The sequence below is a fragment of the Rhinolophus hipposideros genome, assembly GCF_964194185.1.
Source record: "Rhinolophus hipposideros genome assembly, chromosome: 23".
In the NCBI taxonomy this organism is placed as follows: domain Eukaryota; kingdom Metazoa; phylum Chordata; class Mammalia; order Chiroptera; family Rhinolophidae; genus Rhinolophus; species Rhinolophus hipposideros.
This window is the reverse complement of record NC_138069.1, coordinates 40,127,289-40,151,821: the sequence shown is the minus strand read 5'-3', so window position 1 is coordinate 40,151,821 and position 24,533 is coordinate 40,127,289. Positions and strand designations below refer to the sequence as shown.

The following is a 24,533-nucleotide window of genomic DNA, read 5'->3' as shown; positions in this document are numbered from 1 at the left end:
TAGAAGAGATTTAAAAACAATGTATTCCAACCCTTCTTTTCATTTTTAAGAGTAAGCTGAACCAAAGTGGAAATTTAATTGCCTATTATAAGCTAAATCTATTTTACAGAAGCAATTCAGCTACTTTATCGAATGCATTATCAAGTGAAATCTTTTAATAGTAAAGATTTACCAATGTTTTAATTAACCAAAACTTCAATGTCAAAATAATACACACAAATATACAGAAGGTCAATGCTAGGAGTTGACAACAGTAACAAAACTTGATTTCTATTCTCACGAATGTGTCAATTAACAGAAACATCAAGCTGTCTGTGGGTTTTTCAAACAGAGTAGAGATGGAGGCCAAAACAAGAAGCTGTTTTCATGCTGGAATGCACTTACTGGCTTATCTTTGATAGTGGGACTTGATACACACAGGTAGAGTTTTCCATCTTCTTCAATACACGCATCAATGAGAGCCTGAACAGAGCTTTCGTCTTGAAATAGCAGAAATGCGTAGCCTGATGAAAAGGAAAAAAGCTTATATGGTTTCCTAATTTTTTTTCTAATTCTTCAAGAGGAAAGGTAGTATAAACAAAAATTAAGGAAGGGAAAGGACTTAAAAAATGATAAACAAGAATTAAAACTTAATATTCCTACCCAAAGGCTGATATTAGCAACATTAAGTTCAGTTTGATATCTTGAAACATCTTTCAGAGTAAAATTAAATTTGAAAGTATACGTTAGGTAGAAATTTTAAAGACGCATTTGGGAAAATATAAGTTTAACAATGGCAAATTTTCCAGTGAAGATAGACATTTATGAAAAGGCTAACCATTAAACAATATCAGGATAAACTGTATGTGTATACTGAATCTTGAGAATTACCTTTAGGAGGAAAATAGGACTTGCTCTCTGCTTTATGAGGCCAATCCACAATCAAAGGGCCAAAGCGACGAAAACTAGCTGTGATCTCATCTGATGAACAAAGCAAAAAAGTAGATTTAAATATTTTTATGATCATTTGGGGAAGTAATTTAGAAAAAGCAGTTTCAAACCTACTATTTCCAAGAACAGGATCAAAAACTCTTACATCCCTTCATCTAGATCCAGCAACTGCTAATATTTTGCACATTTGCCTTCCCCTCTCTTGCCTCTTTCCCTTCCTCCTTCTATCTATACTTATGCATGATTCTATCTACCTACCTACCTACCTACCATCATTTTCTGACATGACGCTTTATAACCCAAAACATAACCATTGGTACCTGCTCAAAACAAGGTCACTTCCTTATATTCCACGATATAACCCTCCCAATCAGGAAGTCAATTCTTACACAATACTACTACCCAATTCACAGAACAGACTCCATCCAATTTTCAACCTATCCAAACAGTATCTCTTTTCTCCTTTCTGATCCAGCACACCTGCTGCATTTAGATGTCATGTCCCTAGGGCTTCAGTCTTCTTCAGTCAGGAACAGTTCCTCATTCTGTCCTGTCTTTGACTTCCTTGACAGTCCTGAAGTCCATAGACCATTCATCCTGTAGGATGGCTTTCAACCTGGGTATGTACTCTGCTTCCTTACGACCAGACTCATGCTATGCATTTGAAACAGGATTACCACCTAATGATGCTATGTCATCCTGTCCTAACTGGGCATGTGAATCTTGTCACCTGGTCATGTTGGTATCTGCCAACTTGGTGTTGTGTTACCACCAATATACTATTTCCGCATCGCTTTGGCATGGACTGAAGACTCCTGCCTGTACTGGCTACCACAGTGATGGCTGCCAAATGGTGATTATCTAATCTTATCATTCCCTCTATATTTACCAGTTAGTATCACGAGTATACAATAAGAAAGAGCTTTCTCTTCTCACTCATTTATTCAGTCACGTATTTGTATCAACACAGACTTGTTTTATTCAATGAGGTATAATCCAGTTCTCTCCTTATTTATTTTGATGCTCAGTTTGTCTCCCAAATTGTGCCTGATTCGGCCAGTGGGAGTTCTATGTCCTTTTGAACTAGCCCCACCATTGCAGGGTTTCTGACCCTAGAAGGTATCCCAGGCTCTCATCTTGTTCTTGTCTGCATAGATCTAGAATCAGCTTTTCTTGTTTGTTTTTCTTCAAGTCCTTTCAGTGACTAAAGACCGTTAGAAACTACGATCTGGGTACTCCATGTGCTCATTGCCAGTGAATATTCATTATTTCTAAGTCTTCTCAGTGGACAAAGCTAGGAAATATATAAATATATACACACAGACACGTTTATAACTATTTCTATACCTGTGTGTGTTTATAAAAATGAGCTCATATTGATACTTCCAATTCCACTCCAACATTTCATGGTTCTTTAGTCATCCCCCTTTCCATGTTTGTAAGCTCCCTTCTCACAGTGAGAACCCTAGCTCCCATTATCCTCAATATACCCGCCCACTTGCTCAATGAAACCAATCTTTCAGCTACGCCAGGAGTTTCTGCTACGTCTGCCTCTGCTCAGCTCCTGCTGCCCTGATTCACTGGACAGCAGGCACGCACACTGCTGCCAAGGCCTCTGAGCAGCCCGCCACCCCCCCGCCACACACACACACACACACACACACACACACACACACACACACACACACACACAGCCTCACACACCCTCACCAATCGACTTCCTTGGACACTGTATCTCTGAGCCTTGCGATGAAGGGAAAGGAAGACAAGGAAGACTTGATCGCATTTTACTATTAACTTAAAAGTACTACTTATGTTATACTTATGTGGAAAACCAACGAGTAGACTATAGGAAAAAAATTTCTAAGGAACGTCTGGATAAGGCCCCTGGGAGTAGGGCAGTACAGAGGGACAGAAAAGAGAGAGACGGGGAATATGTTGACATTCCAGTCTGGTGGAACGATTTGAGAGCATAGCCCGTTGTGCTCTGATACCTGTTCTACAGAACCATTTAGCTCACTTGAGACTGGTAAATGGGGGAATCAAAAGTTATACCCAAATTTTTGATAGTGTAGGGGGCAGGGGGAGGGTTGGCACCCCCTACCTGCCCCTACCATGTTGTCCAAGGGTCAACTATAATTCTCTGTTTGTTATTGCTTCTGGTACAAAGTTCATTGGGTTTTAAACGATCTTCCTCCAACACTAGTTTCCCCATTAACCCTGCGATTTTTTAGTGCATAATTCTGCAGAACACAATGTTCTTTAGGAATACGTACTTCACATCATAGTAGAAAGGCTTGCCAACCTAAATTGCTACTGACTTATCAACATACTTGGTCTTAAGGATTAAAGCAAGATGACTAGCACAATTCCCATTAATTTTCCTCAGTTTAAACCACCTCCTTTGCCAAATTTGTCAGATTTACCTGTGCCTCTAAGAATCTTAGGAACTGTCTGTTTAAGATTATTCAGTAATTTTCCAAAAAGGTGTGGGTTATCTAGGACAGAGGAGTTTATCCCAGGCAAGGTCAGGGAAGAGTCAGTCTTCTCTCCTCTTTTTGTATGCAGGCATATAATTTATTCATCAAAGACCATGTGGGTTTCAGGAGTGCTAAAGAGTTGACCTTAAAGGGAGAAAAACCCTAGAATCCAAAATACTAAGGAACATGAGGATTCCAGTCAAAGAGAAAAAAAGGTCACCCCAGGAGCTTACTAGAGTGGATAATACTGTGATGGGATGTCAGCCCAGGACGAAGACTATGAACCCACGCTCTGCCCTTTGAGGAAAGGAGATTGATTCAGGCTAGCTGGAAATTTCAGCACAGCTTCCACCAAGACATTTTATTGTACATTAAAAAAACAACAACAACAACCTATGTTTATTTCAATCTTTGGCTTTTTGAAACGATTTTTGTCTCAACCTTCCAAAAGAATGATCTTCTTAAGGGAAATAAAGTGGCTCAATACATTTAATCTCAGGCTAAATGGGACGTTATTAAACTTCATTATTAGACCTTATAGATTTTGAGAGAAAACTCTTTTATTCTCTGTAACATTAATTAGTTTACCTCCACTTCCTATCAGGAAACCAAGACAAAAGAGATTAAGGGAAAAAGCAACCAAAGACATATAGCTGCTACACAGTCTGCTACTTTGATTTTTATTAGGGTCACTTACAACCACAGATGAATAAAATACTTAGGGACAACTAGTCCTCTAAATCTTTGCATGGTTGGCTCCTTATTCAGGTCTCAGCTCAAATATCATTTCCTCAAAGAGAATTTCCTTAACCGCCTACTCTAAGAAGACTCCCTATAATGTTGTATCACACCACCCTATTTTCTTTTAGAAACTCATTCTCTGCTCTTTTCTTGCTCACTTCCATGTTTTTCATCTGCCTTCCCCACTAGAACATAAACTCTATGCATGCAGCGACTCTCTGCCTGGCCCACTACTGTACACCAGCCTAAGAACAGGGCATGGCAGTTAGGATGCAGGAAAGGTTTGACAAGTAAAAAAACAGAATGTAACGCTCATAGTACAACTGTAGGCCGTATTTTTCAAAAGTTCATGCTTAATCTAAGATTGCAAACTTTTAAACATTTATGGAACACTCTTAAAAAGGTGGGAAAGAAATCGGAAAACACATCATTGATTTGGCCCAGAAGGCACACAGACAAAAATGCAGTTAAGCGCCTCCGTCTGCCCTCCGCAGAATCCTGGAGAAGGTTTCACAATGTTTACACTTTTTCCTTTAGTCCAGCCACTTGCTTCAGCTGGTTCACTGCTCCCCTTCCTTCTGTGAACTAATCTCATACACCAGGATAGGCAGACGTGAAAAGAGCACAGTGCAATCAAACCTGAGTACCTGGAGCGGGGAAGACTGGCATTATTCCAGTAACCACTACCTACAAGTCACCTACTGTGCGCCACAGTCTGCGTACCGTGCTATTAATACTTGTTTTTAATATACCTTCATCGATGTCAGGAGGTAATCCACCCACAAACACCTTGCGAGAATATCGTTCCACTCGTTCTCCATTCTGGTGAGTGAAGCAGTGAGGGGAACCCAGGCCACTATGGAGAGGCTGTTCCCCACGGCCATCGTCCAAGAATCCATCTTCCATTGGAAACAGTGAAGACTGACCTGGAAGAGAAAGCAGCAGAGAGAGCTAACAGAAAATGTTCCTGGCCACTGATTATCTTGCACAACAAACAAGGAGGACAGCTGATTCAACAAAACTGCTGCTTTTGTATTTCCCACTGAATAACAAATAGGATTACTTACATATACGCTCTTGAATTCCTATCCCCTTAAAGTCCCACTGAGTCAGAGAGAAAGTACATGGTTAACTAGAGGGCTGCTCAGCTCTCCCACTGAGATCCAGAAACTTCTGTGAGTAAAATGGAAGTACAGCAGAGAGAAGTCTTCTGCAAGCAGCTGGCAGCAGACTGCACTGCCTGGGCAGGGCCCCACGGCCACTGGCAATCTAGGCGTGCACACTAAGAATTGGCTTTGATTGTCAGATGCTAGATCACTTAACATTTTTTAAAAACATCAAATAATATAGCCTGTACAATTTCCTCTAAGAATGTCCTTAAAATGAACGTGTCCATTTTTAGAGTGAGTACTCATCTTAATTTACCTTAACTAATGGGAGATCATCAAAACCCATTGCATGCTGTTATCTAACTTCACTGTCTCGTCTCCTAGAAGTTCAGATTTTTAGGCATGCTAAAGATCTATTTGTTTTTGTTTTCAGTTGAGTAATAATAAGCTGCTATAGGTGCTAATTCTCAAAATTAGTCACAAAGTTTGCTGTTTGAAAATCATGTCATGTAGGATACATACGCAGAAAAGACCAGACATGCCAATGTAGTCACTAGTCTTCCCATATTGCCCTAACAGCAAAATGCAAACTTTTAAATCAGAAGCAAAACCCAGAGCTACAAATAACTGCAGAATCTCTCAAGCACTTTTTTGTCCCTTTCAGGCGGCCAATTTACTTCTAGGTACTAGACAAGGAATTTGTTAATGGATCCTCCAGAACTGTATCTTAAGTACTCTTCCATGATTGAAACATTCCAACGTCTTTTCACTGCCACACTTGTCTTCCTTTTAACTTTCATTACTACACACGAATAATAACAGTATATTTGTTATGAATTTATCCTGTAAAACCACAGCTCAAAAGAGTTATATAATGAAGATGAAAAAAACGACTATAAAATTGGAGGCTATTTTCTGAATGATCTTCAAAAATAATTTCCATTTTGAAGCTGAACTATTTAACTGTCTTAACTTTCTTGTAAAAAAGGCAAAACTATTACACACGGCAAAAATCAGGTTTACTTAGGTACCTCTAGGAAACGATACTTTAAATTTTTCTAAAATTTCTAGAGCTTCCCACCTGACCCCAAGTTTGATATTTATAGATTCATCACTTATTTAGCTAATCTCATTTTAAACCAAATGTATTATGCTGACTTGGTTAAAAAAAAAAAAAGTAGACACAAGGTATTCAAGTATAATCGAACCTCTAACATAATTAGGTATTTTGAGATGAGTCAGACTGTATTTTCCTTTTTAAAGAGTCTTAATTTTTTTCTCCTACAAAATTCCTTTCAGAAATATAAAAGTAAGCAAGTCATTAGATATAAACGAGTTGAGTTTATAATATAGTAGGGAAAGTATTTTGATTCAAATCTAAATCCTATCATCTGACTCCTTGAAATTAGAACATCTATAATGTCAATTACAACGTGTCACATATGCATGGATCAAACTTATGTTTCATTCCCCCTCCTCCCTTCCCCACAGGGTTAGAAACTGAGCAAACTTGGGTCCTCTCCAAATATAATTATACATTCAAAAGTTAAAAACAATAATGTTACCTCTCCTTCGCCCATATGTCCTTGCTGCATGTCAAATGAGAAAAAAAAAAACACAACCTTTCAAACATTGTAAAAGAATCAACTGTGATTTCATCTACCAGCTTTTGAAATGGAAAAAAATTGGCTATATGTAATTTTGTCTCAAAAACAAAGAATTTGAATGGTGAGAGGTCAATTTAAAGTTTTCTTTTTAAAGTTCTTCAAGGACACTATAAAGCTACATTGAACCTTATTTGTTTTAAGGGAAGCCTTTTGCTGTAACTGTCACTCAGGTCCTAACTAGTATGAAACTAAGGGAGTATGTGACATGATCTAAACCAACTACACCACGTTAATCTTATTTTTTCGCAGAATTCCCTGCTAACTTGCAGTTCAGTAAATATTACAATATTTTATTCTTGGCTTTTTCACCACTACAGGATAAATAGAAATCATTTCTCAATTAATCCGTAATAAAGAATATCAACAAATGAAATCTTTAGGCAACTTATACACTTCCTTTTAGCCAAAGGTTTCTTGTCAATAATCAAATCTTCCACTATGCTCCAAATGTTGAAAATAAAAGGTTTGGTATTGTATCACCAAGTAGGCTGTAGCCAAGAAGAGAAGTACATAAATATACTCATATAATTATATGTATTTCACTGAATACTCAAGAAATGGCAGCATAAACGTTAAATCAGAAAACTGTTGAGAAAATGTTTTCCCTGAAATAAATTGGCCCTTCTAAGCCCAGCTGTTCCAATACCTCAGTTCTATCCAACAAACATTTGTTGAACACTGCATCTTGCTAGGGACTCTACGTACACAGCACGTGCCCTGATGCCACAGCCACATAAGCAAACAATGACAATGTGGCATGCCTATTTGCTATCATAGTTATGCGATAGGTGCAACAGGAACAGAGAGCATCTGGTTTTGATGAAAGAATCAGCAAGAGGAGAGTGTAGCATTTGAGGTGGACCTTAAAAGGAAAAAAGGGAAAGGGCATCACAGGGTAACACCACCAGACAGGGCTGCTGTGATGTTCAGTGAACAGTGCCCAGGACAGAAGCACATGGAACAAGTGGGGTCTTGGCTGGAGGTTAGGTCTAACCAGGAAGCTGAGATAGGTTTTTGAATTCGAAGGTAGAATAACATCTTTAAGAAGTCATTACACAAACTGGTCAGGGTTTTAATTCTTAGGCCACTAGATAAATGCTAAATAAGCATATCTCAGATCTGAATTATAAGCAGTACCAGAGTATACTTAAGAGATTTCAAAAATGCATCTCTCTGCTACTGAGTAAAAATCTTCTAGACCCCATCAGAATTAAAATGAATACTATTTATATGTTTATCTACCTTTGTTTTTATTTTTTAGTTTTGATTCATAAAGTCCTCAATGATTTAATGTTCAGTACTAACATGATTCAAGAATGTGTTAAATGGGTTGGAAACATTATGGCTATAAATTTTTATAACTTCTCAATGCATGTTATTATTAGGTCTATTAATAAATACTTTATTTTCAAAATGTCCTTAGAGGACTGCTTACAAATGCCCTCTATTCATCATTAAATTCCTTCTAGTAAAATATTCCACTAATCTGGGATGCTAGACTTGCAAAGAAAGTACAGAAAGACTTATCATGTCTGTTTTTGATATACTATATATATTTCGTTATAAAAATGAAAATATTTATCTCTTAAAAAGTATATTTTCTCATTTGTTGTAACATTTGTCACAAAAAAGAAACAAACTATCCACAATAGTGATACATTCATAATACATAGTTTGCAGCCATTTAAAAAATATGGCACATGTGCTGGTACTACTAAGATGTTGTTTGTATGAGGTGCCTAAGTGTCTACTGTATGATTCTTAATGTGTAAATTTGAAAATAAAGAAAAAATAAATAGATATGTGGGCATATGCACAAATCTTTTTTTCTAGAAACAACCACAAGAATCTCTGGAAAGAGAAATTGGAACAGGGAAAGAAAAGATTTCACTTCTTGTTTTATCCTTTTATTATTTTGTACTATTTAAATGTATTATTGTATGCACTTTATTACTATATTTTTTTAATGGACCCTTTTTGGTTTTCTTGGTACTTACATTAGAAACAAATGCTGTACTAAAGAAAAGTATCCTTTCCTAATTCTGTAAAGAACAGGACTGTAGGCCGTGAGGGTTAAAATTTCCTAGGTTTTTCAGAGGCCAAGAAAGACTGCTTCTGTACTGGGCCTACCTCAGCTCCCTCCCCCCATTGTTCCAGGTCTGAGAAGGCAGACAGCAGGGCTGTTTGGAAGGACAAGGGGATAGCGCTCAGATTAGGCGATGTTATCAAATAACTGACGCTTCTTGTAGGACTAAAAAAAAGCATATATATATATGTGGGGGAATTAGTCAAAATAGTAAATTGGTTAAAAACACATAAATCAAAGGCTGGAAGGAAGCTAAAAGGATTGAATCTGTAAACAAAAGAATAAAGATGTTAGAACCAAAACACAGACAATCATCACAAAGACCGGGGCATACAGTTCAACAAAGATGCAAAGAATTATTTTAAATTATTTTATACATCAACCCTTAATTTAACATCACTGTCACAAAATTATTTTAGATTTATGTTTAATAGTTAGAATTTCCTATGTCAGATTGGCTTGCGTTTATACTCGCTTGTTAGTACAACATTCACAGAATGTTGATGAGATATAGTAAGCATAGGGGACCACTATTTGCAAAGAGCTATCATAGAGACGGGCAGAGACTATAACTAGTTTCTGCATGACTGCTATTCCTCAGTATCTTATTTATAAAAAGGGAGAGCTAATGAGAGAATACGTGATACCACATGTATATATGATGGTCAGTCAGATGCTCAGTAAATAATAATTATCCCTTTTCTCAAAAGTAAACTCGTATGTATATATTCTTAGGTTGGTCTCCAACAGTTACTCTCAGCTTTTCATTATTATTCTAAGGCTAACAATTGTAAAGCACTTTAGAATTTACAATATGTTTTCATATTACCTTTTTCATGAAGGGACCTTTCAACGTGCTCCTTAGGTGGCAACTAGAACCGTATTGTATACATTTTCAGTGACTATAATCTACGTTTCTCCTTGGTAAATTATACCCTCCCTTTTCATAAATTTCTCCCCCCACCTCAACCTTAAGTGAACAATCTTCCACCGTTCATTCCAAAGAACTATAATTAAGAGATGTTGTCTGACATTAACCTTTAAAAGATCTCTTACTAATCTCTGAGACAAGCAAATATTTTAAATGATGCTTCTAAGTGAAAGACATCTTCAGAGGAAAGGAAATACACACAAGTCTGTTAAAACTTAATATGTTTTGTTCTTGTTCTGTAACTTTTCCTGCTGCAAGGTTCCTTTTTGAAGCAGCTAATCATGAGGGCTAAAAGCAGTGGAATGGGAGGTTGGAGAAAAAAGTACAACACATAAGCACTTTTATAAAGAGGTGGTAGTGGCTGCATGTTAGTTTTCTTAGGCAAAATAAAGCTCCAAGCTGGATAAAGGGAAAACTAATGTTTTAATACGATGTCCATCTCTGAGCTAAATCAAGACATACCAGAGGAAGCTGAGGTAAGCCAATCTATGCTTAGCGCTCCTTTCTGACTTAGCTGAGAAACGGGAGTTAATTTCAGTCTTGTTTCCATAACCATAAAATGGATATTACAACTATATTCCTGTTACATAAGATTTAAGAAATCTTATTACGTAGAAAGAGGTATGTTATTGCATGAACTGCTTCCCCTCCTCAAAGTTCATCTGCTGAGGTTCTCACCCCGCCTTCCTCAGAATGTGGCTGCATTTGGAGAGGGGTCTTTAAGGTTACATGAGCTCAGGGGCGTGGGCCCTAATCCACTACGACTGTGTCTTTATGAGAGGAGATTAGGACACAGACATGCGCTGAGAGAAGACCGCATGAAGACACAAAGAGAAGACAGCCATGAATAAGCCAAGGAGAGCGGCCTGAGAAGAACTCAACTCAGACTTCCAGCCTCCAGGACTAAAAATTAATTTCCCTCTAAGTCACCCAGTCTGTGGTAGTTGTTATGCCAGCCCTAGCAAACTGACACTGTATCTAAAAAGTAGCTAAACTGTTTTTTTATACATATACATTTAGGATCCAAGGATTCCCTCTCAAAAAAATCTCTACCACTAATAACCCAGCAATAAATTGAATAATTCCCTAGAATGTGCACTACAATATTCTTTGCATAGTTATCGTTTATTGTTTGTTGAATTTTACTGGCAATGTATTTAAAAGACATGATGATATAGGAGGGTCACCGCATAGTACGAACTGATAATTGAGAGTGCCACCCCGTCCCCAAAATGTAATTTGACCAACTGGAGGAGTCAGCCCTTTTTATCTTCATAAACGCGAATTCCAACACCATTCCAACATAAACTGTGAAGCGACAGAACTACTGTGAATCTTTTTTATTTTTATTTATTCAGGATTTAAACCCACTTCTTTCCAAAAGGCTTTGAGATTGCTTGAAATCTTCAAAACACGTTATACAATAAAAATCATAGTCGAAATTCAAATGTTCATGTGAGAAAGAGAATAAACAGCTCTTCCATCTTTTTGTCCAAACAAAACAAGAAATGGCTTTCAACTCAAAAGAGGCTTAGAAGAAAAAGCTCTGAAAGTTACAGCTGAAACAAAGTAGAGCAGCTATATAATCACCTTTCTAAAGGCTTTTAAAAGCCAGAATGGACTATTTATGTTGGACAGGGGAGAACAGCTCCTTATGGTTCCTTAAAGTCTTAAAATTAAATAATGAATATAAAGCGACACAATGTGTTAGGCTTTGATTTTCAGTTTTTAAAAAGGTAGCATGGATTAAGATGCAAAGGGACTGCATTTAAAAGTGGATATAGTAAGTATTAGGTTGTCTCTCTTAATAACAGACAAAGAAAGCATGTTCAACCACAGACAGTTTTTACAAACTCATCTTAATCCCTTATTTTGTGTCTTTTTTCTTATAAAACTCTAGCACTAACATTCCTAACAACAACAAAAATGACATTCTATTTTAATTTTATTATGTGCTAAGTGCAAAGCTAAATGATTTACATGCATTTAGTTTTCCCCCCAATCCTAGGAGATGAGTAGTATTTGGTGATTTCTGAATTTATCTTCATTAAGCACAATTAATATATTACACTAGATTTGCAATATGAGTACTCCCGAAACCTGAGCTAAAATGAGAGCAAAGCTACTCAGAATCAATACATGAATGAGATTAATTTATTTACAGAAGCAATCCACCATAGGTGTTTCATAAATTGGACTGAAGAAAATGGGCTATGCATATGCCTAAATCAAGGTGACTAAGAAATTATTTCAACGCCTCTCCATCCCCAACTTGTTCTAATTTCATAATTTCTAAACAATCTTCTGTTATAATCTAGACTTTGCTATTAGAAAAACATTAAGTCTATCAGTCAACTCCAGCATCTGGTCTACCTAGAAGCTTTATTCCCCATTATATAAATGCAGAAATTGACATCCGGTCCTATTTACTGGTTTTGAGGAACTAACACTTTATCAAATCTGACAAAATCAAGTTCTGGGGCCCTGGATCAAAAATACTAGATCCGAGACTGTGGCAGTCCTAACCCCACACTCTGGGGTCTTGCCTGAGGAGCCAGCAAGTCTCTTTGACAACTCTTTGTTCTTTCTTTATCTTCCCATCATTGGGTTTAAGACAATATTAGCCTCAGCTAGTACACCTTTAGTAATAAATAAAATTTCCATGCATGCAATGGTAGAAACCATCTAATCCCCTTCTAGAATCTGTGGACTAATAAAATTTCAAAACATAAATATTTAGGGAGACAAGTTACTTATTGTTTCTTTGCCAAGTGAGGATCATTAAAAACGAGTCTATTCATAAAAAAGGATATTTACGGGGGAGAAGGGGGTGAAGGAAAAACAATTTCATAACAGATTTTTTTAAAAATTGAGTGAATTTAGTTTTAAGGAAAACCTGCTAGTGTTTATTTTTCTCACCTCAACAAAGATGGATCGACTGATCTAATTTAGTGACTTCAGGAGGAAATTGGGACAAAGAAGAGTCGATCACTTTGCCTAAGGTCACACAGCAGTACATGAAAGCCTGGCTCACTGTCATTGCCAACACACCCAGACCTGACTCTGGAACTTGTTCCACAGGAAAAGCTAAAGCCCCACTACAATGGCAACCCTTACAAATTATCACCCTTATCCGATGCCACCGTCACCACTGGGTTCAGTTTTCAGTCTACACACATTTATGCTGAAATATTATATTTTGGGTTTATTTCTGGTAGCTGTAGCAGGAAAGGACCAAAGTCTGATGGACAAGTGAGGTTTTTATCAACCCCATAGTCTCCAGAGGACCTGCTGCACGCACAGCCACTCTCATAAATCAAATCTCCGCACTTTTCCTGGCTTCACCTACCTTCTACAGAGCACGGATTTCAAACACGAACCACAAAGAGGTCCAGTCATAAAGACAATTTTTAGTTCCCCATTCACAATATACCATAGACAAAGAGTAGATTTTTTGTTTGTTTGGGTTTTTTTTGCTTTGTCTTTGGAATGACGAGAGTACAGCTACTCAGTCAAGAACACTTAGAAGCGGTGGACTGAAGATGCATTTAGGCAAATGGAAGGCACCATGAGCGCAAAGATTTGAAATCCACTTAATCGTAAATGAGTAGAAAAGAAGTACACAAGACCTCTGTATTCCACCCAATTATTTTAAACTATAGTGTTATCAAACTTTTTGATTCTTTAATTCCTTCTGTCTATAGATGCTTCCTCCTTCCCTGTGAATTTTAGTTTGTTTCAGCGGAAGCTCATACAGTAAAAAGAGCTCAACAGCACACTGGGAATATTTAGAACAGGTGAGGAGACTTTCCTGAAGGCACTGTAGAGACCAGTATAACTTCACGTTTCTTGTTCTCATTAGACAGCAAACAGTGAATGACCTTGTCCTTTGCAAAGTCAAGCCCTGTGGTCTTAGGCTGCTTTTTCTGGTTTCAGATTTCTGATTACCCACCCTTTCTCCTGGAACAGTTTTCCAGCTACATGGAAATGGCTTTCATGTTGACATTTTGAAGGTCACTCTATAGAATCTTAAGTTAGATTAAGCCATCCTTCATGTATCATTGTGGGAGTCTCATTTATTCTCAGGGTCACCAGTTTCAAGACAGAGAATCAGGGCTCCCAAGGTTTAAAAAAAGTTCTTGCCAAAATAATTATTCATAAAATATCTGATAAAGTAATAGCAACTTGCAATTATCATTACAGAGCCAACTCAAGTCGTGTCTACACTTGTTGAAGCATACCTACTATGGTTTCTCACCTAGTACTAACTAGCTTGTTTCAGTTCCGTGAACTTCACTGGGGTGAATCAATGAGCACTTACCATTAATAAGCAGAGAGCTATCGGATCCTGGATATGAATAGTTTAGACGACCTGAAGGTAAAAGAAGGCCGTTACTAAATTTATTTTTTTTCATGGATGGTTTCAGCGTATTCAATAACCAAACTGAATTAACTGTTTTAATATGTAAGGAATTTCAAAAGTTCTATTATGGGATAAAATTTTGTTGTGCTAATAAACGCAATGAGTCAGAGGACATATCAATCAGCATATTCACAAACATTCAAAAAGGGAAAAGTTTGAAAGTAGGAAAATAAAATATCCCTCATATTTAACTATTCTGTCATTCCAGGTTCTAAGTCCCTATCCAAAGTAACTTTCTTTATACCAGTATGTTCTAATACCAACTCATAACAACCTTCACATTATTTTTTGCCCCATAAATGCGAAAAAATTTTTCACGTGTATAGAGTTTTTGTTGCTTTTTAGAAGTATGTAATTAGCAGTAATATTTTTCTACATGATTTGTAAGAAAAGTGCCAGGCTTATGCCTACATGTACAGACACGCTAATGGGTTTAAATTTGCAATTAGGCAAATCAGTACAGAAGGTAAAGAACAACCTATCATTGCACTTACACATTCTAGAAAATACAAAAGCACACAGCACAGTGGCCAGAGCAGAGCAGGCACTCAAATGCTCGGTTAGTTTCCTTTGAATTTTTAAGTGGTCCAAAATCTAGTTTTGGACCTAAAATGGACACTGACAATGCCCATCAAAAAAGAATTTGTGAAGGTACTAAAATTTTTGGAGGATGCGGCATCTTCCAAATTGGTAACCAAACACAAATAAAGGGGGGTAAATGGCTCTGGGATGTCTCCATCTAAAAGGAATACCATTTCTGTTTGGGAAGAATTTTTGTATGTAAGTTGAAGGGTATCCAGACAATAAATCCTTCCTGAATGCACACCATACACCTAATTCTAGGTTGTAAGTTATAAAAATCATTATTGGCAACATGTTGAAGTCTCCATATTCCACAGACACCCACCTTCGTAAGAATGGTAGGGAACCCTCAACAAATTCTTGCTCAGCTAAGGAATGACTGGACAGGGGAAAGGGACTACTAATTATCTATCACAGTCCAGTATTGTATAAATCAGCAGTAGTGTGACAATTTCAAATTGACTCAGAATTACGAACATCCCATTAGGAAACAACAATCTAACCTCTGACACCAAAGAACCACAGTAGGCTCTCCAAGGCTAAAGGAAAGTGGGAAAGCAGAGGTTCTCGAAGGCCTCGAGGCTGGAGCAAGGCTTCCAAGATTCCAGGAAGACACTTCCTAGTTCCACTGAGCACTATGGGAACCAGAGCTAAAATGTGGTCCTATCAATCCAATATCCATATATTTACAACTCTAAATAGTCTCCACAGAAATGAACTCATGCTGTGAAAATAGAAAATTTTTCTCTACTGTTAATATAGCGTTAATTAATCCATATCCAAAACGTGGGAGTCTAGTATGAAACAAAATCTGAACTTAATAATTTTCCTACAATTTAAAATCAAATATAAGGATTGTTTTTGTTGTTACTGTTAATTGTTCTACTTAAAATTTCAGCTTGTTACCATTTAGGGAGTGGAGGTAGGGATGGAGATGGGGAAGGAGGAGATAAAAATTAATTTCATTATTTCAATTTCTTCCTAAAAATTGACTACATTTAATGCTAATATGTAAAGTACCCAAATCCAGTGAATTCCATCTGAATTGCTTTAACAACAACCCCAGATTGTATGACCTGTCGCAAGTATATTTTTTAAAAAGCACAGACTTGAGATGATGGAATAAGAACATGACCTTAACAGTTAAAAACCTGAGAGTATTGTTTATGAATCACTGAAGTCAAAGTAGCAGCTGATTTTCTGTAACAGAACACAGCATCCATTTTATAACTGTAAAACCCTCTAATAAATGAACTAACAGCCATCACACATACCATTTTTATTTATCATAAGACATTTTTTAAAAGATGATCTAAGTCAATACAGAAACAAAAATATTGAACTATCTGAAGTTAAAAGGACATGTTTGGTTATTTCTCAGTGTATATCCACGGATTCTACTATTTTTAATGCTAACATACCGGCTGAAATCATGGCTGTTTCATAAGAACTGTAATGTCTCTTCTTTGATGCCATGCAAGAAAGATTAACAATGAGAATCCAAGGACGAATCACCAAACAGGCCGGTCCAGCTTAACAAGTCAAGTTCTACCTCATCGCAAACTCACCTTTTGGGTAGCTTTTAAGAAGAGAGAGAGAATTTCAACTTGACAGGCACAAAAGTGTCCCGTGATTCAGTTCTGAGTTGCCTCACAGCAGGTCTCCTAAAGAGACCCCACCCTCCACTGCCAAGGTAGGCAGGTGAGCTTTGGTCTTTTTCCTGCGTTTCAGACTTCTGAATGCAGTAATTCTAGCCTGCAGCTAAGACAATCAGGCCCTGAAGAATCACTGGCAAGGCTCATAGTATAACTCTGTAAAGTGATACTTGTTTTTAATTTTCTGACCTGGTCTTATGAGTCCTGCCAGGCTGGAATCAATTTTGGCCTCTGAGTAGCAAAGGCATTTGTGACATTTTGTTAATCAGTAATGCTTTCTACTTCAATTTTAAAATATAAGCGGCGACATTTAAAAAACAAAAAATAAAACCCCTTTTGTTGAAAAACTTTCTTACTGTTTCCCTAACCTGTGTGCCCTATCCTGCTGTAAATTCTTTCTATAATTATAATATCTAGGGTCATCCATTCATGACATCTATCATGGATAATACCTATCACTTCCTTTCTGGAAATCTTCGGAAAGCCACGGCACTTTCACATCCTCCTCCTCTCACGTCTGCTCCAATACGCTCGCTGGGGTGTGGAAGGCGATTGTCGTGGGCATGTCTGCCTTCCCTAGTCCAGGGCCAGATTGCCAACAAGCCCCTCCCTCATCTGAGACAGCGGCCCTCTTTCTTTGTCCCAATGCAGGGTATTTTCCAAATGTTTCCCCCCCCCCCCAGATTCACCATTTTTCAGGGTACCGTTCCCCAAAAGGTATCCCCCCCTTTTTCAGATTAACTTGCCAAATTTTATTTCTAGCCATGTTGCACCAGCCAACCTTCTTGGGTAATCATTTCGGCTACTGACTAACTTTCTGCTCTCGCTTACATAATAGCTGCCTTTAGGAACCAGAGTTTTTTGTTGTTGTTGTTTTTACCTAGTACCTTGAGTTTCCTGTTTGGGCACCAGGTAAGCATTCATGAGTTCATTCCACTGAGCTTAAAACACCACCGTTTCACAAATGAATAAAGTAAAATAAAAACAATTGATGGATCTAAATATGACTATCACCCAGTGTTTGTGGTTTTGGTTTGTTGGTTTTTTTGATATCTATCTATAAACATAATCCAGGTTTTGGCACAGTTAGAATCAAATTCCTCAAGGGAAAAGGAGGGCATTAGGATTTCAGACAAGTGAAACTACTTGGTGGAGAAAATTCAATCTTTGAAGGCTCCTGGTATTGACTGTGTTATAAATGTAAAGAAATACTGCCTGATCAGCATTCCTAGTCTTAAGGGACGCTATGACAGGAAAGTAATGTTCTCTGGAGGCCAGGCTGGCATTTGGAGTCAGAAGCCTGGCATACATCATGCAGAAGGCAGAGACTATATTTGGTGACATGACTCAACCTGGCCAAATATAGGCAACTGATACAGTGCGACTCTGGGGAACTACACTACCAAATTCTACAGCCTAGAAAAGATCACACTCCAACTAGGCGATTCTATGCTAGGTATTTGCGAGTTGGACAGAACCAGTATTTACCAACCGGACTAAGAATTAACTGCTGGGGGGAGGAGTGCTCAAAGGAACAGTATGTACTGTCGTGCTCTTGTAACACACTAACTAAAGTAACCCTAGTCAATGAGCTGAAAAGAGAAAGGAGAGAAGGAAATACTCTAATATGTTAGCAGTATATGTATATACTACTTTCAAAATTAGGCAAGTTATTTTCTAAAAAGTAACCCAGATATTCTTGCTGATGATTCGGCAGGAAACCATACAATAAATGCGGCCATTACAAACACACAAACACTGAAAAATACCAAATGCTCTACAGTACTATTAGATTTCACGCGATGACCTTCTGTTTTTCACAGTCATGCCAGCTTGCTGGTGATATGGTGCAGACCAAGGAATGACAACAGGGCATAACTCTATGAGGCTGTCCAAAATAAAGTTATGCAGGCCTGTAAAGTGACAGGTAGTATGAAATTCTAAGTTTTCTTTATTGACTCACACTATAAAATCTTCGATACTCCAAAGAAAAGGAGGGGTCTTCAGTGAACATTATTAAAATTTTCTGATAGGGAAAGGGTAAGTATGGACTTAGGCCCATTGCTAAGGTAGATCAAAGATTTACGCAACACACATGTGTACACACACACACACACACACACACACACACACGTCGGGATGCTCCTACTACCTTTGCTCCTGCTCATTTTATTTAGCTCACTAAGTATGTCAAAGCTAGAATGCCATAAATCATTTTTTAAAGGTGCTCCACCTGCCTTTCCACATCTATTTTTACCAACACTGCCTGAGATCTGCAACAAGATGGCGCTGTGGGGACCGAGACGGTGCAGAGCAAAGCTCAAGAAATGTGCAATCAATTCAGTTTTTGAACACCAACTTTATGCTTATACAAATGCAGAACACATATCAATATGAACTAATAAAAATGCGTTCCATATGTTCTATCACCGAGTGATATAAAGGTAACTATCTGTAATGATTTAGTCCATTGACCTAAAAATAACGCCCCAAATCAAAATCTGTATTCATATTCTACCTCCTGACCTACCTGTGATACAACCAAGTTCCAGGAAAGATGTCTGCATGCAATATCACGAAGGGGGAACTGGCTGGGACTGACAACTTGTCCCCCTCCGAAAGAGCCCTTTGAATTAATAAACACACCGAGTTTAGGCTAAACGAAACTCCTCTAGGGGACAGAACTGGCTTTCGGTTTAAAAGCCAGGGCTTATAAAAATACTTATTTCCTTGCCTAGGTCTCCAGGTTCATTTCTCTTCACTGCCATTTCCCTTCCCACATTAGGTACTTCAGACATTCAGAATGACTGGCCCATTAACTTTTCCTTCTGGATTCCCTGCTCTGTCTAGAGTGCCCCCCTCACTGTCTGCCCCAATGTCTTACCACCCAAGCCCCCCACCCTTCTGTCCAGGTAGCTTCTCTCTCAGGTCTCACCTCCTCTGGGAAGCCTTCCCTATCCCAAGCAGCATGCTCCTTACAGTACACTTGACACTGACTACACTGTATTTACACTATCTATTCCTAAACTATCTCTTCCTTTAGGGCAATCAGATCTTTGAGGACAGATTTTGAGGTGTTACATCCCAGAGCTTGGAGCAGAGAAAGGTGCTCAGTGATAGCTGTTGAATGAATGAATGAAGCAAAGCCAGCAATTGGTGGGCTCTCTGCCATGGAACATGCAGTGAAAAGGGTAGAGAGTCAGACCAGTGCCATCTCGTGACCAAGGTCAAATTACTTAGCTTCTTTGAACCTCAGTAAAACAGGGAAATTTCCATTTACTTCACAAGGCTGTTATGAGAAACTCAGGAGACAATTTTTGCAGACTGCCCAGAAAAATCCCCAGTACAGAGTAGCTACTCAACTAATATTAATTCCTGTCCCCTCCCCAACTATACGCCAGAGATAACCAACAATTTTCCACTTGTGAGAGAAAGAGGAAAGATTCCTTTTAGTCTAATAAGACCCAAACTGGAAGCTGGAGAAGGGAGTGATCATCTGGGGGATTTTTCAGCTTCAGAGAAATGAGAGTTTGTTAAGTGTTCTTGGTTGCAAACAGAGATATAATTCTTCTCTGGGGGAGAGGAAGAAAAAAAAAACTAATTCCTTACTTTTTTTATCACAGCCAAACTGGCAAAGCAGCAAAAGTCTTGTAGGAAATGAAAACTTAGAAAATTCAACTTAAAATTTTCCTTTTAATAAGGCCTGGGAGGATCTTCTTTTTGTACCAAAAGCTCAAATTAAATTTTCAGTTGTGATATGATAGTTGAAAAACAGACTGTAATATGGCAAAAGAAAATAACACTTATCTGCAAGTAAGGTCAACGGGCTAGGTTCCTACAGATTGCGGAAGGTTTCATATAAAAGGGATTGCTTTGACTACTCAGGGCAGGTACAAAGTTGCCAGATCTAAAAGCATCTAAGAACTTCAGGCAGGCAGAAGGGAATGTCTAGAGAGAGACCAGCAAAGAGCTGACCTAATTAAGGAATTCCAAAGATTTCCCACTGCCAGTAAACCCAACAACAAACCAGCACGCAGGAAGGCTATTTTTATCCTTGCGCGAGGATTTCTGACTCTCGATGCTACATTTAGAGGACAGAGCAACAAGATAACTTGCCTTAAGAGGATGTTATGATACCAGTGATAAACGGCAGTTTTTTAAGCTTTAAAAAAAAATGGCACAGTTTTCGTCTAAATTAAACCAGCCAAATCCAGTTTAAAAAAACAAAAACAAAAAAGGATAATACAATGGAAAGAAAAGTGGAAAAAAGAGACTAACAGGTAGTAGAAAAGCTTGAAATAACCTAAAAAAAAGCCAAGGGAGTAAATTAATATTCTCCTACCTTGCAAAAAGTTGATTAAAAACAGCATGTGTAACAAGAGACCCATTTTAAAAGAACCAGTGAATAAATATCAAGAATCGTAGAACCAGCCCCAACATAAAAATGGTTTTGAACAATGGTTCTCTGCACTGACGCGAACATAAAAGAAGATCAAGACACACTTACGAAAACTCTAGGGACCAAAAGCGAGTGATTTAGAACTTCGGAGAGAAGAGAAGCCACTCTTTAAACTGGTCTCTAAAGTCCAAACCCCAACAGGCGATCTGCAAAGTCACTAGCTGGCTTTCCACGCACACCTGTCATCGGCTCTAATCACTTATTTCATATAAATTCTGATGACTTTATGAAACCTTAGTCAAGAATGTGCTTGAATTTCATACCTGATCGAATTTCACCTTTAATTATTTCTCTCAGAAGGCCCCCTTCCTATTTTCTCCTACTGATACTCAAGACACCGAGTCTTCCTCTGATTTATCCGCCTTCAAAACTAAATAATTAGCACGCTGTTCATAGACATCGGCTAATTATTTGGAGGATATGCTGCATGAGGCCAGAGGTCTTTGTTTTTTATTCCCTGATATATAAAATATATAAAATAGTGCCTGGCACAGAGTAGATGCTTGATACACATTTGTTGTATAAATGGCCTCCCACAGCTTTAGGCTTCACATACCATGTTTCCCTGAAAATAAGACCTAGCCGGACCATCAGCTCTAATGCGTCTTTTGGAGCAAAAATTAATATAAGACCCGGTATCATATCATATCATATATCATATCATATCATATCATGTAAGACCTGGTGTTATATTATAGTAAAATAAGATCGGGTCTTATATTAATTTTTGCTCCAAAGGACGCATTAGAGCTGATTGTACGGCTAGGTCTTATTTTTGGGGAAATAGTATATGTCCGAAGTGAAGAGCGGTGGGGAGGGAGGGCAGTATATCTGAATCACTTCAGGAATACACATGTGAATCAGGGAAAAGAATAAGCCAGCTTGGAAAAGTTTCCTCAGTGATTCTATTATAGTTTGACCTCTAGCCTCAATAAGGCACCTTTCTATAAGAAACCAGCAGGTGTGAGATCTGACTCTTTTACAGAAGATTATGATAATACAGGTCTTAAATTCTGTACCCTGTCTCGTAAATAGAAATTAACAAACTTGAATGCCTATTCTGTGTCTGAAGCATACTAAGACAAAAATGCATAATTTCTTTTTTTATGTTTGTTTCCCTCTTAAATGCTATACAATACACACCTAAGCTATTGAACCAGGGGCCAGAGGCTGTGTGTTCCTATCTTGATCCCCTACGTACCAGTTAGTTGATCGATTTTATAGAAGCTGTAGCATCTCTCTGAACTTCAACTTCTTCAATTGTTAAATGGAGATCACAAAACTCACATAAAAGGATTTAGGTTAGAGATAATTCTCAGAAGGGGCACAGAACAAGAGACAAAAGTAAGTGCCCTTTCACTGGGAACTGCTTCCTATACAGAATATCCAGGTCTTCCTCAAGAAAGAAAAGTGGAGACCAGCACCAAATGTGTCCTCTGATGTACTACTGCCTGGTAATGGAACATACTCGAATGTTGGTGAAACTGGAATATAAGCAGAAGCTAAGATGTAGGATACTCCCACAAACCATGTCGCTTAAAAAGGGCTGGCGCCCCCTCCTAACCGGGGCCACCACATTACCCAACTCCAGGGTGCACCCCGCTTGTCATATGATGCCCCTGCACCCTGCCATGTCGCCTAAAGAGCCCGCAATCCTACACCTGCCTCAAAGGGCAAAAAGATGGCTTCAGATGTCAGAGACAAAGTTCCAAAACGCTATTTGGAGGCTAGGGTAAGTGACGTCCCCATTCCTGTCTGTCCTCCTTACCATTTCCTCTCAAACTTTTCATGTTGTGTTTCTTTTGGTCATGGGGACCATTCTAATGGGAGGAGGTTAAAGCAGAACAATTAGAGAAGTTCTCTAGAGCAGTGTTTCATAACCTTCTATAATTAGCAAGACCTACTTTGATCAAAAAATGTCAGAGAGGCTGCCACCATGATAATGAGTGAAGCCCCCACTCCAGTGAATACTGTAAGCACAACTACAAAAACAAAACAAACAAGAAACCCTTCGTAGTAAAAGGCTCCTATGAATTCAGCAACACCTTTAAATGTATTTTAGTTGCGTTACCCCAGCATCCACATGCTTTGGGAAGGGCATCATGCCTCCCCAGAGGACAGATCTATCATCTACCTGGAATGCTCGGTCCTAATGGGTTCATAGGCCCCATCAAATAATTCCCACCAGTGACGAGGCCCGTGGTGCACAGACTGAGAACACAAACATTTCATGAGGCCCAGTTTTAACACCTGCTTCCTAAACATAGTATTTTTAGGCCTGACTCAAAAAGAAAAGATGCAGTCTACCAGCAAAGCCCTCACTCAGCCAACTAAATTCGATTTTTGGTTAGATCCTTTTTACAAGCTACTCAATATTAAATCCTGCCACACCCAGACTCACATGAACTTCATATACCACTTTCAGTCATTAAACTACCAAAACCTTCAATTTTGTCCCTTAGGAAGAGCATGCTAGAGACTGTATGGGATAGCTGATGGGAATTTAAAGCTCATGAAGTCCAATCCCTCTGTTCGTAGGTGAGGATAACCAAGATCTAGAGAGAAGTGACTGATCTAAGGCCACATAACTGCTAATGGCAGAGCCAGGTGTGAACACAATCCTAAATGCTTCTCTTTTTATTTCTTACGATTTGGGAAAGTCTGTTATAAGCTAACAACGTCTGATCATTTACAATAAAGAGATCAAGTGGCTGATTTAAATATCTCTTTCATTAACCATGCCAGACATTTGTTATTTGGAATCTTATAGCCAGAAAAAGTTATGATTTTTTTAGGTTCATTATACTTCAGTTAATTATGGCTGCTCTTCAGAATTAAGATTTGCACTTTATTGTTGGTTTCTCAAGAATTACAAAAGGGTCCTCTAATTGGTCGATTCCTCCTTCTCTTTCCCAATGTACAGCAACCAGCACCGACCCAACTGGATTCCAAAGAGATTATGGAACTGCTTTCCCTTCAGAGTTCCACTGATGTTCTTAATTGACTGGTTACCAGGTAATACCCGGAATAAAACAAAGCCTTGGTTTTAGAATGGAGTGCACTGGTGTGGGACTACATTCAGAATCAGTCAATTAGACAAAATAATAAAGCCCACAGGTAGCCTGGCCATCTCAATATCTGATTCAAAAAGTAGTAACTAGTTTAAAAAGTATTCCTTTCACAAATTTTTACTGCTGAACAGCAACAAACTCACTGAGTTTTCTCTCTTTTAACTTTGGTAGTGAGGATAGTGGCAATAGCAAGGGAAGAAAATAAGGGGCAGTGAGCAGAGAAACTCAGAAATCAGGCCTGTACAGCTGACAAATAAATCAACTGCACACAATATCCTGGCAGAAATTCCATGGGCATCAGGAAGAAATAATTGTGTGGCACAACTGTGCAACTTTTCCCGTCCTTCCTGTTGCTAAATTGAAAGCAAAGAGAATCCTGGATATTTTTATGACAGCTAT

At 38.3% G+C, this 24,533-nt stretch overlaps 1 protein-coding gene across 4 annotated transcripts in view; it reads right to left on the bottom strand.

Annotated features, from left to right (window-relative positions):
* CPEB4 (cytoplasmic polyadenylation element binding protein 4) overlaps positions 1-24,533 on the bottom strand; it is a 55,514-nt gene that overhangs the window by 5,191 nt on the left and 25,790 nt on the right. The window contains exons 3-7 of one of the 4 annotated variants that reach the window (XM_081036272.1): positions 14,266-14,316; positions 6,826-6,849; positions 4,904-5,077; positions 871-960; positions 385-503 (exon numbers count right to left, since the gene is read on the bottom strand). In XM_081036272.1, coding sequence (XP_080892398.1) covers positions 385-503; positions 871-960; positions 4,904-5,077; positions 6,826-6,849; positions 14,266-14,316 — 458 coding nt within the window. The remainder of the gene's footprint in view (positions 1-384; positions 504-870; positions 961-4,903; positions 5,078-6,825; positions 6,850-14,265; positions 14,317-24,533) is intronic. The other 3 variants (XM_081036274.1, XM_081036273.1, XM_081036275.1) reach the window with 3 other exon arrangements.